General features: G+C 38.3%; 1 protein-coding gene across 3 annotated transcripts in view; it reads right to left on the bottom strand.

The window, feature by feature from the left end:
* The window catches only part of LOC124723157 (homeotic protein female sterile), a 263,408-nt gene that overhangs the window by 69,740 nt on the left and 174,507 nt on the right, over nucleotides 1-19,161 (bottom strand). For all 3 annotated transcript variants that reach the window (XM_047248347.1, XM_047248348.1, XM_047248349.1), the window contains exons 13-14: nucleotides 15,795-15,948; nucleotides 6,876-7,374 (exon numbers count right to left, since the gene is read on the bottom strand). In XM_047248347.1, coding sequence (XP_047104303.1) covers nucleotides 6,876-7,374; nucleotides 15,795-15,948 — 653 coding nt within the window. The remainder of the gene's footprint in view (nucleotides 1-6,875; nucleotides 7,375-15,794; nucleotides 15,949-19,161) is intronic.

Here is a 19,161-nt window from a genome sequence, read left to right as displayed (position 1 = left end):
CAAAAATAGGTAATATTAATATCATGTGTTTTTGTGTTTAATGTGTGAATAAAATGATCACAAAATATGAGTAAAAGATGATGTAAATTTTAACTTTTTATATTCATCACAAGGTGGCATCAATTTTAAGCAACATCATGTTTTGTGCTTAGTTCACCCACATCACCCACAGTCTTCATTTAACTGGCAGATTAAAAGATATGTACATTTTATTTCACTGTTATTTCTCATCAATGTAACATGCTGATAAAATAAAATTTTCAGAGAATGCTTTAATGAGCCATTGTGAACCAATACATCACCATGGAACATGACATTAGCAGCTGCAGAATTACACTTTTGACAATAGTTTCTCTTGGGAAGCTACCTTGTTCTGAATCCTCCCTCCTTCCCTTCTCCCTCAATGAACTTTCATGAGTTGGCTGTTGCACACTATTGAGGCGTGAGTGGGAGCCACCTCACATGTGGTGTACAGGTCTGTTCTAGATGATGTTGAGCTCCACCTCTCCAATGCCTCCACTCAAACCAATGTTCATATCAAGCACACTAATTACCAGTCTATACCAAGCACACTAACCACCAATAACACCTGAATTTTGATAGATACCATCGTTTCCATTCTGAAGTGTCTCTTTCATATAGTCTGGAACAAGTGGCCGATGCAGCTGTAGTGATGAGCTATCTCTTGCTGAGTATGCTGAAGGTCTTCAGAGGTAGGCATCAAACCCTAAAACTCTTCTGCAAACAGATGCCATATTCATGTATGCCCTAGCCCTAATCTTCCAAACACCATTAGGAACCAGCCAGTTCATCCCACACTAAAACCAACTTAGCCATACCTTCGGTCGGGACTTCAATTACGTGCCATTGTACTCAGAAATGACGATCACTATCACAATCCTTCTCAGACTGCTACTCTGCCACCCATCCAAACCATGCCAATCCTTTTGCCACTCCTACTCCAAACCCCTTACCACATGGGCAGGGACTGAAAAACTTAGAATATATTTTTGTCGAAATTCACATCTTTTGATTGGATGCACAAACGTAAAAGGTTGTCATGCTACATGAGTGAATACAGAGGCAGCCTTAGTTGTTTGAACCTGACTGTTCAAAAAGTGCCAATTTGGAACTTAGTAACTGGAATGTTTGCTTCTGCAAAAACTTACAGTACCTTTTCCTTCGGAAATTGCCTTCATTTTCTTTGTTTGGCTGATCTAGGCTTTCAAAAATGATTGTTCTGTTGACAAGTAGCAGCATTTTCCTGCCAGTGAACTGAATGTGCTTCTGATTTAAGGTATTTCTGGATATTATTTGTCTTCTCCCACCCAATTTCATGATTACAAAATCTATTAATTTCAACCTTTTGTGGGCATTCACAGCCATGCAATCCATGCTTGTATCGCTCCAGATAGAATTGATATGGCCATTAGCGTAGAACTGAAAGTACTGTAACTCTTTTTTTAACATTAGGGGGAGAATTTCGGTACAGTCGAAAAACGTTACAGATTTTGTTTTCCAGTTGTTATAGTCCAGAATGCGGGAACAGTAGGCTATAGTGACAGATGACACGAATGTATAAAAACTAGAATTTTAACCACAAGAAGGGTGAGGAGTGGTCTGGGGGAAACAAGCCCCGCCTCCCTTTTGCAGGGCAATAGCCCACAATATAACAGACACATTGTCACAGGGACTGTCGACCTCTTCTGGTGTCATAAGTATAGTTATCAAAATCCATGATGGGCCATGATTAGTCGCTTCACTTATTACAAAATAAGAAAAGAAAGCAACAAGCAATACAAAACATAAAGCATTTGGGGATGGCTATGGGGCAACTGCCTGCTGAGGTTAGCAGAGTATTGTTAACAACACAGTTCATACCTGATATCTAGCACTATTCGATGCAACCACAGCTCAAAACACCTGGCACCTAATTTTTCCACATTAAAAGTGTTCACATTGAACAGACCATTCAGCTACCTACAACAGGCATGGCACCATATCAGTGAGCACACAGATAAGTTGTGGTTGTGCACTTCCTATTTGGAAAACAGGTTCTTGTGCACATTAGCTTTTGAAACTGTGCTTCACCATATGATGTACAATAACAGTTACTGAAAATTGGTTACATTTTCGATATTTATATGCAGAAAATAAAACTATTTCAAACTATCTGATAAAATGTTTATCTGGATACAATTTGGTACAGAATAGTAATTTTGTAGTTTTACATTTTGAGGCAGAATTTGCATCTATTTTGCAATGATCACAAAATGCAAATTTTTCCATTCGCTACACATGGATCAGAAACCATATGGCAAATCCAGTGCAACGCCTGTCCAGTACACCCACACAGCATGTCTTACTCCAGTCTTGTCACAGGCTTATCCTACCCTATCCACTTGTCAAAACAGTCATATGATGCCAGTGGGAAAATTCCCTTATCAGAGCATTAAAAAAATGAATGTGCTCCTGTTCATCAAAAGACCGACTGAAAAGAGGGTATCAGCTGCCTCATTCTACTTTCTCCAGCACCCTTAAAAATTTTCCCAAAATTCTAGACTGTGAATATATTCGCTCTCTTTTTAACATGCAACTCACCTCTCACTCCCACGAGTTCCTCTAACTGAAACTCCCTCACACCTACTATAGTCGGATTAAAATTATTCGATAGCTCACATCTCTCAATTGTTGCTAAAGTGTTGCCACATTGGCTGCTGGCTACGGCTTGGTTGTATGAATAGGTGACACACGAATACAGTGGGTGACTTTACAAATGCTGCTAATTTGTAATTCGGAGCAATGCTGGAAGTAGCCCTGCGAGGTATGTATGAAATGCAAGATACTCTATCTACAGCTGATTTTAAATGGCCGATAACTAAACTGCAGCAAATCGTGTTTGGTAGCCTTGAATTGCAGCTCGTGTCCTGAGGTAACCACAACCTCGTGATGTGGAATGCAGGCGATAATATGACCGTCGTCAGTCCGCAGAAAAGCCAATCACTTTGTTCATGGCTATTAATGCTAACATCTATGAGCAAACTAGAGACAGAAAGAATTCAGTTCCAGCGCTGAAAGCAAAACCTTAATTTCTCACTACCACTGGTTACCTGACACTATCCTCACATTGGCTAAACGAGCTGCTGTGTTACTAACTGATGATGGCATTTGCTCTCAGGTTATAGGTGACACATTTGGATTCCAAATGAAAAAAAGCAATGATAGGAAGAAAAATAAGAGCAAATAAAAAAGTCAACAGGAGCACGAAAAAGAGGCAGTAAAGTATTAGAAATAAAAAAAATACATTTAAACCAATTAACTGAAAAAAATAACAAACAAACTCTTCTGATTACATTTAAAATTAAAAAAATACTTTGCTACATTTGACAAGGTTCATTGCAGCATTCGAAAATTCGGCTTCATGAAATGTCGTGCGAAGCTTTAGTGCAAGACAGTCTCCGAGATTATGATAACTGTGTATGTTACGCTGGATCATGCCTTATGCGGCAATATCTAGTAGTCCAGAATGAGATTTTCACTCTGCAGCGGAGTGTGCGCTGATATGAAACTTCCTGGCAGATTAAAACTGTGTGCCAGACCGAGACTCGAGCTCGGGCCTTTTGCCTTACGCGGGCAAGTGCTCTACCAACGGAGCTACCAAAGCACGACTCACGCTCCGCAGGAGAGCTTCTGTTACGTTTGGAAGGTATGAGACAAGGTACTGGCAGAAGTAAAGCTGTGAGGATGGAGCGTGAGTCGTGCTTGGGTAGCTCAGTTGGTAGAGCACTTGCCCGCGAAAGGCAAAGGTCCCAAGTTCGAGTCTCGGTCCGGCACACAGTTTTAATCTGCCAGGAAGTTTAATATCTAGTAGTGTTTGGTTAATGCTGCGTATGAAACATGTATATTTCATTAGTATTGTGTGTGTGTGTGTGTGTGTGTGTGTGTGTGTGTGTGTGTGTGTGTGTGTGTGGGGGGGGGGGGGGGGGGGTAATCATGTGATGAAATATGAAATAAAAGTGCCACACCCAGTATTTGAGACTCAAGCACATCACGAAAGGAAGGCTAACAAGGGATTGGAAGTGAACTGACCAACTGTTGTGGCAGTCTGGCAACAGTGAACAGTTTAGGCGCGACACTGAGTGCTCCGATTGTAGGAAACTAGTTCAAATACATGCAGTGTTAACTATTAATTAATTTTAATCAAACAACAGTTCACTGCTTTAAGTCGCTCATACCCATCCACTCCTACTTACCCATTCTCTTTCAACTCATTACGCCCAACTCATTGACATTATCTCTTTGGCTGTGAGACAGTGGGCAGTGACAGATACACAGTTTCCTTCATTCTGCCCTATTAATACTATCTCCTCTCACTGTCACTGTCTCCTTCTTGCTCTCTCTTACTGCCACTATATCATTCATTCCTTCAGACTGCTGCTGTCTCTTCTCACTGTCACTACTACCACTCTCTCCCACACTGTCATTACCACAGACTGTCTCTCACTGTCACTTGCTCTCACCCATCTATCCTTTCTCCTTCCCTTTATTCCTCTCCCACTAGTACTGTCCTCTTCACTCTTTTCCTGGCACTGTTCTTTCACTGTCGACTATGTTCCACTGCCACTGCCCCCCCCCCCCCCCCTCCTCTCACATTGTCACCAACCACTGTCTATCTCCCAGTATTTATTACTTTTCCAACCCTCTCCCACTGCCACTGCACTGTCGTCTTCTCTCTCACCGTAAGAAAATATATATTCAAATGTTGAAATATCTGTGAGGACTATAGACTGAGGCAGTTGGTACTCCACTTTTCAGTCAGAGCCTTTTAATAAAGAGAAGCATATGTGGCTTTTTATGCTCTGATAGGAGTATTTTCATCTGGTTCCCTTCTTTTCACTACTACAGCGGGTAGGTATCTCATATGAAAAGAAGAGATTCAGTAAAATTGTGATAGTTTACTTATGTGAATTGAAATAATGCAAAACTATATGATTTTACACTTCAGACTGGATTCTATGCACACAAAAAAATCTGCATGTGCTTCAGTATTACAATGAGCCTGGGTTCTCAGTCCCCTTCCAATGATAACAAGAAACACTTTACATGGTATTTCTCTGTGCTACATCACTTTATTGATTACGTTTTTGCCTCACACCGGGTGTTATGGGCATGATTTACATGTACAAGTAGGGTAATTTTGAATATCTGTACCTTGGAAACGGATGAACATACCAAGAAACTTTTGAATGTGATTCAAGATCGACCTCTCAGGAATCTATTGTAAAAAAATTTTAGGCATTTGCTGTGCATACTTGTTTTGGAATCCATGGCTCTGTTTTAGTATCCAAAACAGGTTTTTTTCAGGTCTTCTCAAGAACTTCCCATGAGCTAAACTGTCTCTACATAAGCCCCGTAACATGCTCTGTCGATCACATTTAATGCAAAAAGAACTAACTGAGCTGCACCATTTGCCTAAGCTGGAGGAAGTGCATAATATTCAAAACCTGACCCTGTATTGCAGTATAGATGCAGTTGGACGATCCTTCTATTGGGTACACAAATGGTCCCTACCCAAGGCTATTCAAAACACTTGGCTCTACCTTTCTATCACCAACAGAACCCGAGGTATGAGCCCTGGAAACATCTCGTTTTATACACAGTGATTTGGAACACAATAGGTAGCATGCGCATTCACATGCGTACCAATACCACCTCTGCTCTAATTTCTGCACTGTTTTTCATGGGGACATGACCACTGATCAGCTGTCCACCTGAATTAATGACCACTGCCAAATTGTGACTAAAAGTAGAGTTTACCACCCAGTGCTAGAACATGTTGCTGAACAAAACATGCTCAATTTCAGCTGTTGCTTCACAACCCGTGCCACCTGGATTCCAATCACCGACATAAGCTCCTCTACATTATTTTGATAGTAATTGTCTTTGCAACATGTCACTTTATCTTTTAATACTACTTGTCCCCATCTCATTTAGCTCCTGTCCCAAATTCATCTCCACCTGTTGTCCACGACCCTCACTTCACTGATCCTGCACTCTCACCCTTCTCACCAATCTCTCCTGTCTTCTATTTCTGCCTCTCAATCCATTCCTTGTCATTGGCCTCTGAACACAACTCTCCCTGCCTGCAATCCAGTAGGCTTTAACCATTTACATTATTTTTATAAAGTAATGCACTTCAAATACAGTGGGAACATTTTTGGATTGGAATTTCTTTTTGTATCAGCATGATTATGCTCCTGTCAACACTGTAAGAACCACAGCATAATAGTTCAAAGGAAATCAAGCAGGTCTGCTGAACTGCCTAGCTCGAAGTCTCCACATTAACCGCTTCTGCAGTTTTGCAGTGAATTGAAGTATCAAAAATGTGTCACATCAATTACTCCATAAACTTGGCAGTAACTATTTACACAATTTCAAAAAATATCGACACAACAAATTTCGCCTCCTGTGTTAAGTCTGCACTACAGATCCTACAAACTACTAATAGCAAAGCTTCTGTCTTTGGAACCTCTGTGCATCCAGCCATCCTAAACCATAAGAAAATTGGTAGAATTTTTTTAATTACATTTTTAATTTACCTCAGTTACTCGTTTCATTATTCAAATCAGGAGATTTAAATGCATAAGTGTAACACTTTGGATCTCAGAAGGCAATTTTGTGTAATACAGTTCCATTTTCTACATGTTAGTGTTGACATAAAAGTAATTTGGCTAGGTGAGTTGATTAATTTAAAAAGGCTGGAGAAAGTTTGCTACTAATAGGCTTTCATGAAATTTCTTTAAATTCTTTAATACATGGGTTTGTTGCCAAAATAGGAATGAGATACAACAGGGTATTTGTGGAAAACATCTTACCTGGCAACTTATTTATATCAAGGCTCAGCTGTCGTTTCTCATCATACGACATTGGTTTGGCATTATCTTCATCCTCCGAGTCAAAACCCAAGTTTGGTGGCGGCATACTGCTACTTCCTTTCTTCTTGCTTCCTCCTGAACGTGAGCTAGTTTTAGGCCGCTTCTGACTACCTGACTTTCCCATCCCACGAGAACTTTTTTTATTTGCCTTAGATGAGGTAGGTGCACCAATCATCACACCAGAGTTTGCACTAAACCCACTTCTGGTTACACTATGAGGCAACTCTGCTCCAAGTCTATCACCGGTTCCTAACACAGAAACATTAGCACCAGCACTTACAGCATCACTTGCAGATACTGTCCTTGCATCCTTCAATGAAGATCCATGTTTTTCAGACTTCTTTTTTTTTCTCCGGTCTTTGTCATCCTTCTTTTTCTTATTGCGCTTCATGGAACTTTCTTCAACAAGCTTGCGCATTTGGTCTTGCATTGCTTTCAGCTGCAACGAACCATTAAGAAAGTTAGAAAGTGTAAAGTTTCTCATACAAGTAGAACGCATTTCTTACTAAGAAACAAGACATATGTATAGAATTCTTAACATTCCTGGAAGCTTTTATAGCTTGTTTGCAAAAGTTTGTGCATATTCACAATTGCTTGACAATTTTCAAACTACAAAAGCATAAATAATTTGCTATATTGCTAAGGGTTTTGTTCCCAGAAAAAATCAAACTCTAAAGAAAGTGAAATCTTGTATAAAGACTAATTCAATTATTTAAAAATGTCTTTTAATCCTCTTTCTATAACATTTTCAATATCTAACAGAAATGCTGTGAATATCTGACATAATATGGAGAAAAGTACCACACAAGACAAACATCCATAACATTTTAAATAAAGACTTTTTTGGTGCCTATTCGGTTTTGTACATCAGTGCACCATCTGGATATCCAGGCACATTTGTCAATGTACACAACCTTGCCAATTGCTATTAATATTATTATTATTATTATTATTATTATTATTATTATTATTATATTCTGTAGTTTGAATGTAGGCAGGAATTTTGCTAGGTGCTTCAGAGTGTATCTGCATGGGATAAGACCACTTTTGACAATCAGTATAGCTGGGCAGGCATGTGTGGTCAGAGTAAGTAAGATGGGTGGTGCAGTGGATGCGAGAAAGAACTTGGGCTATCAGCCACAAGAAGAAACAAGATTTGGCTGCCACATATATCTTGTCATAGTAGCAAAATGTTTAATGATAGTTGTCTGTGTTAATACTAAATCTACCTTATTCATTTGAATAGCTCTTATAAAGGATGAATTTATAATGTACAATGTATATTTTAGTTGTGATAGTAAACCAACAGCAGTAAGTGTAATACTGTTTTATACAACAGTAGAAAAATATGGCTATGTTGCTTTATTTCAAGTAGTTGATATGAAAAGAAGGGATAGGTGATGTAAGGAATATCATACACATCACCTAGAAGGTGGCTCATCTGTGTTGTCAAATGAGAGGAATAGGGTGTCTTTGTATATACACTGAAGCGCCAAAGAAACTGGTGTAGGCATGCTTATTTAAATACGGAGGTATGTAAACAGGCAGAATACAGTGCAGCAGTTAGCAACGCCTGTATAAAGCAAGTGTCTGGCGTAGTAGTTAGATTGCTTACTGTCGCTACAATTACAGGTTATCAAGTTTGAATGTGATGTTATAGTCGGCACACGAGCAATGGGACACAGCATCTCCGAGGTAGCGATGAAGTGGGGCTTTTCCTGTACGATTGTTTCACGAGTGTACCGTGAATATCAGAAATCTGGTAAAACATCAAATCTCTGACATCGCTGTGGCCACAAAAAGATATGGCAAGAACAGGACCAACAACGACCGAAGAGAATCGTACAATGTGACAGAAGTGCAACTGTTCCGCAAATTGCTGCAGATTTCAATGCTGGGCCATCAACAAGTGTTAATGTGCAAACTATTCAATGAAACATCATAAATGTGGGCTTTCGGAACTGAAGCCCCACTCGTGTACCCTTGATGACTGCACGACACGAAGCTTTAAACCTCGCCTGGACCCAACAACACTGATATTGAACTGATGATGACTGGGAACATGTTGCCTCATCAGACACGTCTCATTTCAAATTGTATCAAGCAGATGGAAGTGTACAGGTCTGGAGACAACCTCATGAATCCATGGACCCTGCATGTCAGCAGGGGACTGTTCAAGCTGGTGCAGCCTCTGTAATGGTGTGGGGCGTGTGCAGTTGGAGTGATAGGGGACCCCTGATGCATTTAAATACGACTCTGACCAGTGACACATACATAAGCATTCTGTCTTATCACCTGCATCCATTCATGTCCATTGCGCACTTAGGCAATTCCAGTAGGACAATGTGACACCCTGTACATCCAGAATTATTACAGATTGGGTCAGAGAACACTCTTCTGAGTTTAAACACTTCCACTGGCCACCAAACTCCCCAGACATGAACATTATTGGGCATATCTGGGATGCCTTGCAATGTGCTGTTCAAAAAAGATCTCAATCCCTCATACTCTTAGAGATTTATGGACAGCCCTGCAGGATTCATGTTGTCAATGCCCTCCAGCACTACTTCAGACATTAGTCGAGTCCATGCCACGTCATGTTGCGGCTTGTCTGCGTGCTCAAGGAGGCACTACACAATATTAGGCAGGTGTACCAGTTTCTTTGGCTCTTCAGTATATAAAATAAGAAGTGCTTGAAGGGGCTGAATATGTACTACATGACTCTATAAATGACTCAGCCTTGGTGAGCTTAACGTAACTGGTATAAAATCATTTTAAATTTGTGTATAAATGGTTTCATAATGCAACACAAGATTCTAAATTATGTTGATATTGCGTTTTACAACAGTTTAGTTTGTGTTGTTAAGTTATAAATTTAGGGCTTTCCTGTTATAGATCTGATTATGGCTACAATAGGCGAAACCCGTAGTGCTGAAAAATTATTAGTTGTGACCCAGGCTGTGTAAAATAAAAGTTGCAAATTTATCACCTATTACACTGGAAAATTGCTGTTATTGTGCAGTATCAGCAATGCCGAACAATTATGTTTCCAGAATGAAATTTTCTCTCTGAAACATCCCCCAAGCTGTGGCTAAGCCATGTCTCCACAATATTCTTTCTTTCGGAAGCATTAGTTTTGCAATGTTCACTGTAGTGCTTCTGTGAAGTTTGGAAGGTAGGAGACGAGATACTGATGGAAGTAAAGCTGTGAGGACGGGTCATGAGTCTTGCTTGGGTAGCTCAGTTAGTAGAGCACTTGCCCACAAAACGCAAAGGTCCGGAGTTCGTGTTTCGGTCCTTCACACAGTTTTAATCTGACAGAAAGTTTCAATTATGATGTTGCTATTTCTCTGTAGCATGGCTGGCTTGTCTAATAATATTTGTCCTACACCAGACTTCCATTAGTCTGGCATTCAAGATTCGCAACACCCGTAACATGCGTCTGCTATTGTTAGATCTAACTGACGTTGTTTGGAATCAATCAGAAGTGTCTGGACTTCACTCAGCTGTCACCACACACAGGTTCAGTTCATTGTTTTGATTGCGAGTGGTTTTTGTCATTTTTTTCTTGGGAACTAGGATCCATTTTACAGCAGTGAACGTAAATATCAAAGTGGCCTGTGGAAGTTTCACCGACATTTAAGCAGTGACAATATTCTTGGACCGAAACCTCCTTCAAGTTCTAAACTAGGAGAGAAATGTAACCACCTAACTCTGACCATTGAGCAGAAATTGGAAATCATTAAATACCTGGATAAAGGTGAGAATAGAAGTATTTTGATGAATGAATTTAATACTGGCTTGTCAACCATTTATGACATTAAAAGAAAGAAAGAGATGAACTAATGAAATTAGGTTGTCAATTAGTAGCAACCAAAAAATTGGCTTCCAGACAAACATTAAGAAAAAAAACATCAAACCTGGCACAAACAAAGAGCGTATTGTAAAAATGATTCAGTGTGGTATGCTCCAAAGAAAAGCCAATAATGGGGCTCCTAGAAATTTAAAATGCAAAGACATTTGAACAAGATTTACATGCTGCAGAAAATGAATGCAATTTTATCTGATGGTTGGCTCAGAAACTGAGTTTCGGCATGGAATTAAAAGCATTGATGTAACTGGAGAAAACATTTTCAGTAAATCAAGACTTAGCAGAAAAATGCAAAGCAGAGTTTGAAGAAATAGATCAGATTTACAATACCGATGAAACAGGCCTACTATGGCAGTGCTTGCCAACATCTACTCTAGCTGGGAGGTGAAAAGATGGCTAAAATCCAGACTAACAGTATTTCCCTGTATTAATGAGTCTTGAAGCCACTTAATAACTCCTTTTGTAATTGGTAACTCTGGAAAACCTCAGGAATTTTAAGAATGTTGCAAACTTGCCTGTTCATTATGACGTTCAGTCAAATGTGTTGAAAAACCTAGGTCTACTAGAACACAGCAAAGCCATCCTTCTTTCAGACAACTGTGAAGCACATCTGCCAGTAGTTGAGTTAGTTTCTGGAGATCTACTTGCCACACTTCTTCCACCTACTGTTATGTTACTGACTCAAACATTGGGCCAAGGGGTAATCCAGAGCTTCAAATGTTTTATAGGAACTGTTTTGTTCACAGCCTGTTAAATATTAAGTGTGATGTAACTGGCTTTCCAAAAAACTTTAATGTGCAAGATGTCTTCTATAATGTCACACTTTCTTGGGCTCAAGTACAGAAAGTTACTTTACCATAGTGCTGGAGAAAACTTTGGCCAACTGCAGACTCTAGAAGTGATTCAACACCACAGACTATTGAATGGGGCCACCCAAAACCACTGTCTGAAGTTTTGGATTAAAATGAATATCAAAGAGCCTATGGAGCAAGATCTAATTGACGAGGACATTATCCAGTGCATAGTAACCCCTCAATTTATACATAATGTTAAAGAGTATCACTCAGATAAAGAAAAAGAAGAAAAGGGTAGAATGGGAGAATCAGCTAGGCAGAAGCTGCAGAATCCCTAAATAAATGTCACTTTTGCTGAGTGTAATTCTAATTATAATGCCTCTGAACTTAATGATTTATGTATCATCAGAAATAGCTTTTATGTGACAACAACCTCAAAAACAAAAATATATTTGAGATTTTTGAAGTCAAACTAAAATATTGTCAGTACAAGTGTGTAAACTAGATGTTTTGAATAAAAATTTGGTACTGGCCTAATTTTGACAAAGTTATTAACCTTATTACTCGACTAATCAACATTTTACTGCAAAGCACCATGTTACAGCTGCTTTCACTGTATAGCTTAGCCTACACCATTAGTAAGACGTACCGACAGATAGCCCAGTATTTTCACCAATCCGGCATCAGGATGGTCCTGAATGTGCTGGAATCCTACTGTATAACCACTGTACACCCATAGCTTATCCTTCGTAAATGCCAGTTTTGTCTAAATACATACTTCACTCCAAGTTAACATACTTTTACTAAAATGAAGGTTGTATTATCATTTTCTTACAATAGCACAGATTCCAAATTTTTTAGGCAGAGTCAGGTGGGGGGGTTGCATGTTCACACTTTCTATGAATTCCATGAACATGGTTATTCCTCTTAAGACACTTCTGGAAGTAGGAGTACATCACTTATTCGAAAGACCTCCTCCCCCCCCCCCCCCCCCCAAAAAAAAAAAAAAAAAAAAAAAAAAAAACAAAACCAAGCACTAACTTATCTATTTAAGCTAGCCTACAGCCACTAGGTACCAAAAATGTTTTATTATAATGTATTGTACTTGTAACTTGCTCACGATCTTCCCAGCGGAGGAAAGGGTGGCTGCTCACCTCAATGTTGAAGGTTCTTTTCTATGTTGTTGTTCTATCTTTGTGTCGTGCTAAACATGCCTACAGTGATAATTTGTTACCACAGGTAGCTTATTACATAATGAAATGAATGTAGTGGACATGCATGAAATCCTGAAACAACTTAGGTTTGTACATAACATCACTGTCCATGTTCCTGGTACAACTCAATTTCTAAATATTCACAGGAAATAAACCTTCCCTGCCCTATTTTTTAAAAACATTATAAATTGGGAAGACCACAAAGGCCAAACCAGATCTTCCGGAACTATTATTTCCACCAAATGTAAGTATTAAACATTTCTATATTCACTTATATGTTTTTCACTATTTATTACTGAAACATTCCATTGCAAAAATGCTACATGAAACATGTGATGCTGAAATAAGGGTTGAAGTGTCACTACTTTTGTTGGTAACACCACATATTCTTACTAGTGACCAACTAAAGTTCTTCCGATTCATGAATTTAGTAACAGCTTACTGGTAACAAACTATGGTGGACTCCACTTGATGATAGTTGCCAGTCCAGTAGGCTTGACGTAAAAGATGTGACAGAAATGTTAGTCAGCATAAAACCACCGTTAGCTCTTGTAGTTAAGTTCATATGTTCATAGATCTTTTGCTTCCATTTTCTATCTGTTTATTTGCCTCCCTGATATTTGTTGATTCCACATTATTTACCGTGTGAAAGTTCCTTAGCTTGCATTTGTTGATGTATGGATAACTTTGACCACTAACATATAACATTTCAGCAAATTTATTCGATTTTGTGTGTGTTTGAATACTAATAAGAGTGTGTGGTCAGTACCACAACAAACATAAAAAGTGACCAAATGATGTAAATTTCAGGATACAAACAGAATGAAAGCGAAAATTTACAGAAGCACTCCACAAAGAATTTACATTTGACAATTTCATTAGTAAAATTGGAGACTCATCTTAAACCCAGAGGAAGTATTCATTTTTAAATACAATGTCTGAAATAAGGAGACATCAGCACACAGTGCACTTAGCACTGATGAAAAACCATTTAGCATTGATGAAAAGCATACGAATAATTCCTTAGTGATCCAGCAACAGACATGTTAATTTCGGGATGGATTTCAAAATAATTGGAGATCTATTATTCCTGCATAACTGTAAGAAAATTTAAAATGCTTGAAGCTGAATATTATAAAAAAGTACAATAATAATTTCAGTACTGACAAATATTAATGAATGCATCAAGAACTACGTTAAAAAATAGAAATGGCTGAAAAAATGTTTTTGGGGTGAGCCAATCTGCTGAAAGAGAACATTATCTGATGAGGTAAAATGTTCTTTCGGGTTGGATTCGAACCAGAGATCTACGGACATCATCTTACAAAATTTGACACTGAGCTACTGAATAACTGAGTTATAGTTGGGTAAGATGACAATTTTCACTAGGAGCTTAATTTTGTTGAATGACACTATCCTTCACTGCAGCAGTGGGAGAGCATATCTCAGAGGTAAGTGAATGTTTATCTCCTCACAATGCATCACACATGTAATTAAGCTAGTCCACTCGTGTGTCGACATTGCGGCAATTTTCCCTTACAGTGCACCAAATTTTACACATCTTTTCACTCACTCACTGGAACACCAAAAATAAGTTTTCAGGAGTTTTTATACATGTATTTGTACCGTATGGTACTACACACCATTTGTAACAAATTTCCATAGCATAAATTCCAAAACAAGACATATCTCTGACTGAACATTATGACAGTAGGAGTAGTGAGCTAGCCAGTGACGTCACAAGCATCACGACTCGAATGGAGGGTTTTAGCGGGCTTTAAAATTATTTGAATTTTCTTTCCTTTTTTTACAAAAGGATACTGAAATGCTTGAGGAAAAAAGCATGCCAGGTGCATAAAATGACAAATTAATCATTTAAAACAATTTCCAGAAAACAGCTGAATACCTATTGCACAGTAGGTGTTATTAAATACTTTGCATCGTGTGTGTTGCTCATTGTTTTCTTTTTTTGCTTTGAAATGACTGAAAAGACTAATCCTCGTCAATCACAAAGTTTGATTACAGCCCTCACAACACCAGAAGGGATTGATGAGTCCTCTAACCCCATCTGTCAGATTTGTTTTCACAGAAAAACAGAATAGGAGTGTACGTTGACACCCTGCGGGAAAGAGGTGGGGCTCCTTTCACTGCTCCTCATCCCTCTGGTAGTCTCAATTCTAATTTGTTTACACTTTAGCTGACTGCCAGTTTACAGTGTCCATACTCTGCACTATAGTGACCAGAAAAGACAACCTGCCAAAGTCTTATTCTAATATGTGAGTAGTTATTTTTGGTTCTACTTCAACGCTACCTCATCAGTTCTACCTCTAGCACTGTCAAATATGGGTCGCACACCTACAAATGTGCATGAAAGGTCAAAACCAATATTCTGCAGATTTTGTAATTATCAAGTTGAGTAGGAAAAGAAAAATAATATTGAGAAACATCTTAAAGCAGAGGAGTACTCTGTTCACATTCAGGACAATGCTGCTGCTTCTTCTCACCAGAAACACTTATACTTAAATAGAAGAAAAAGAAGAAAACAATTGACAACTGAAACAGTCAATTTCAATTTGTCTTCAGGCGCATTGTACAACAACTTTCTAAATTTGTACATATAATCATTTAGGACCGTGGATGGAGGTTAGCAGTGTTTAGTTGTGAATTTTAGAGGAGCAAAGCAATCATATTTGTTACACAATTTAGTAATAACCATACACAGAATTTGAAAATGAACATTGCAAACAACCAAGCAGAAAAAAACGTTACTTTGAACACACTCTTGATCACAAAACTAGCCAATTGCAATGATAATCCACAAAACTTCAATTACAGTATTGACCACAAAGATGATCAACATTATTTAAATTCATGCGTGCTCTGTCCATCTGAAACAATGCTCTGCTACCTTTGAAGATATTACAAGAAATGGCTACAGTAACTTCTTAAGGGAATAGTGGTTCAATATCAATAGTATTACCTGTTCCTGAAGGAGTGCTAGCTTGCGAACACGCTCGGCATCAGAATCGTCTGAATCGGATGATGATCCACTGCTTGATTCACTTCCTGAAGTGGTCACAGACATCTTTTCATTCTTGCTCCCAGAAACTGGTTCTTCTGGTATTTTTGCATATCTGAGAACACACACATTACTTTATTACTGTAGCAATATCCTAGAAATTAGTATCAATGACAAGGAAAGGGAAGTTATTTCCTGGTAAAGATGAAAATACCACAAATGGAAGTATTAAAGTTCAAAAGCAAGGAACAAACACATGAGCAACAACAGTAACTGACCTTAAATGTTATTAGTAACTGTACTTTTATGTCATTATCCTGTAACAATGTGAAACCCCCACAGCCTGGGTTGCAGATGGACAGTGTCTATGAAACAACTATTTACATGTTTATCGATAATGTTACAAAAAATATCATGATAAAATTTCATCACCTGATACTTTTTAAATACTTATCCTAAAATTTTGACTGTGTTAAATTTTTCGAGAAGTGTAGAATTTACTGAGGGGTTTTCAAAAGGTTCTATCTTTCGTTCTCTCTATTCATTTAATATAGTAACATGTTACAGCAAGCAAGGTACAAAGTTAGGGAACGACACCAGGCCGAAATACTCAGCCAAACTGACTAGATTCAGCTAGCACTGCCACAAAAATAGCTCTCAGGTTGGAAACAGACACCAAAACTATTTGCAACATTTTCATTCAATCCTGCTTACAGTATTTTATAAGAATATTTATTAATGACAAGGCAAATACAATGTGTATCTACCTTTACATAGTGAACACACCCGTGGCATGGAACTGACTGACTGTTGTACACAAATTACTCATAGTTGAGAGACTTCTCAACTCTGTTGATACTACTGATATAAATGTACCTCCTCTACAAATTCATCCTTGCTCAAAGATCTGGTGCTACATTGTTTTCTGACTGTACTTTACAAATATCTATCACACCACTGAAGTAACATACATTCACAAAATCCCCAAGGTACTGATTTTTTGTAACGTTACCATGTCTAGCAATGCTGACTGCCTTTAAGTTGTCTTCATACGTCTGAACAAACTCATCAGACTTTACATCAAAAATATTTAAAATATTCAGAATTAGCTTAATCTTAGGACAGTTTCTGAGAATGCTGCATACTCAGAAAAAGTAGAAGATTGCATCACTTCCTGTTTCTCAGATTTCCAAAATATCTCTAATCAATGGGCCACTCGACAGTTGGCTCTTGAACTTCCAGGGATGGGGGGACAATGGATGAAACAAGCTCTCGTTTCTTGCATTAAGAACATGTTCCTTTCAACACTGAAACATCCCATTCAATCTTTGTACGGCATTCATTCAACACCCAGGCTATCCACTTGCTGCAGACCTAAGGTTAGTCTAACTCCTGTCAAATAATGTGTTGTATGATACTAAATCTGATGTCAAGGTCCTCTGCTAGCACACAAATGGTTATGTGCTGGTCCGCGCTAATTGCATCATCAACTGCCTGCTTGTTGTCCATGATGGATGAGGCCAGCCACCCAGAAACACTGCCTCCCACCCCCCGCACCTCTCAATGCACATTCTTTATTTTATGATGGATGTCTACCTGTATTCATCCTTCGACAGCCAAGAAAAGAATAGCATTCATCCTTTAGCAGCCAAGAAAAGTATAACAACATGCTGGGACGCATTTGGTACTAACGTCGCCACGGTTCAACACAAAAAGTAGTCTACTTTGCATATTTTCATATGCTTATGTCGTATGGTATTTTTTGGGGTAATTCTTCTGATTCAAAAATGATATTTTTGGCTCAAAAACAGGCTGTTCAAGCTATATGTGGTGTAAGTTCGAGAACATCTTGTCGACCCCTATTCAATAGTATGGGAATTCTGACATTGCCCTCACAGTATATATTTTCTTTAATGTCGTTTGTTGTTAGCAATATTAGCTTATTCCCAAGAGTTAGCAGTTTTCACTCAGTTAATACAAGGCAGAAATCAAATCTGCATGTGGAATGCACTTCCTTGACGTGCAGAAAGGAGTGCAGTATTCTGCTGCATCCATTTTCAAATAGCTACCACAAGAACTCAAAAATCTTAGCAGTAGCCCAAACACTTTTAAGCCTAAACTGAAGAGTTTCCGCATGGCTCACTCCTTCTATTCTGTCAAGGAGCTCCTGGTAGAGCTGAAAAATTAAGCAAATTCCATAGTTACATTGTTGATTTTCTTTATTTAAACTTACGACTTGTGGCCTGAATATGCTTCTTATATTTCATTTTATCAGTTTCTACTATCGTGTTATAATTTCATGTATTGACTTGTTCCATGACCATAGAAACTTCTCCTTAATTTGGTCCCACGGAACAAAAAATAAATGAATAAATAAAATTGGTTCTGTGCATTTGATTCATATTTTGTTATACTGGCATTTAACCCTTTCACTGCAGTGAATGTGTATACATGTCCTACTCTGTCATTCCCCAGGTGCTGTGGACACGTACACATGCGCTGCTCGTGTGCTATTCTGCATGCATAGTGAGCGGCCAACTTCTCACCAAGGTTGATGTATTACTTCCATATCTTGGTGAATAAAAAAGCTTCTAGTATTTATCGTACAATTTAAATGCCTCTGTGTGCTATCATTTGCTAAAAAAACATCATTTTGATATCTTGAATTGTTTATGAAATACGTCAGTTGTTACGACCACATAATACCCGATGCCTGGGATGGAAATGGGCACATAGCATCCAACCATCCACTGGACGTAAAAATCAATATCTTGATAATGAAATGGGAACCGATCTGTTATCAATTTTAAATAAAATTTCTATATCTTACCTACATTTCTTATACTGTAGCGTATGATCTAAAATAAACCAGATGCACAGTTTACACAATGCATTTTTACCTCTGCAAACTCTCTAAAATTTCGTCCAATGTTTCACTTAATTTGAGGCAGTGCAGTAACTATGATGAATAATGAAAATAAATGCAGTTCTTTATCAAGCTAAGATAGGAGACTGTAAGATGTGGAAAAATCAAGTTTCTCCAGTTTCGAATTTGGTAGTTAAAAATACGCTTTTTCCTGGGTGAAGTACATTTTTTCTGCATTAAAGAGACAATCTGCAAAACCAATCAATCCTTTATATGGTAAAGGTTTCATACACTGGTATAAAACTTCGCAGCACTTTACAAAACGAAACCCAGCAAAAAGCAACACTTTTGGAAAGATCTTTGATGGGTGGCAACTTGTGTGCTGCATATTTTCATGTTACAAAAGTATAACTACAAATTCCACAAAATACAGCATGGTATCTTCTCAAGCACTGGAAATGA

Source organism: Schistocerca piceifrons, chromosome X (genome assembly GCF_021461385.2).
Source record: "Schistocerca piceifrons isolate TAMUIC-IGC-003096 chromosome X, iqSchPice1.1, whole genome shotgun sequence".
Lineage (NCBI taxonomy): Eukaryota > Metazoa > Arthropoda > Insecta > Orthoptera > Acrididae > Schistocerca > Schistocerca piceifrons.
Note: the sequence above shows the minus strand (reverse complement) of the source record. Positions and strands in the feature narration are given on the sequence as shown.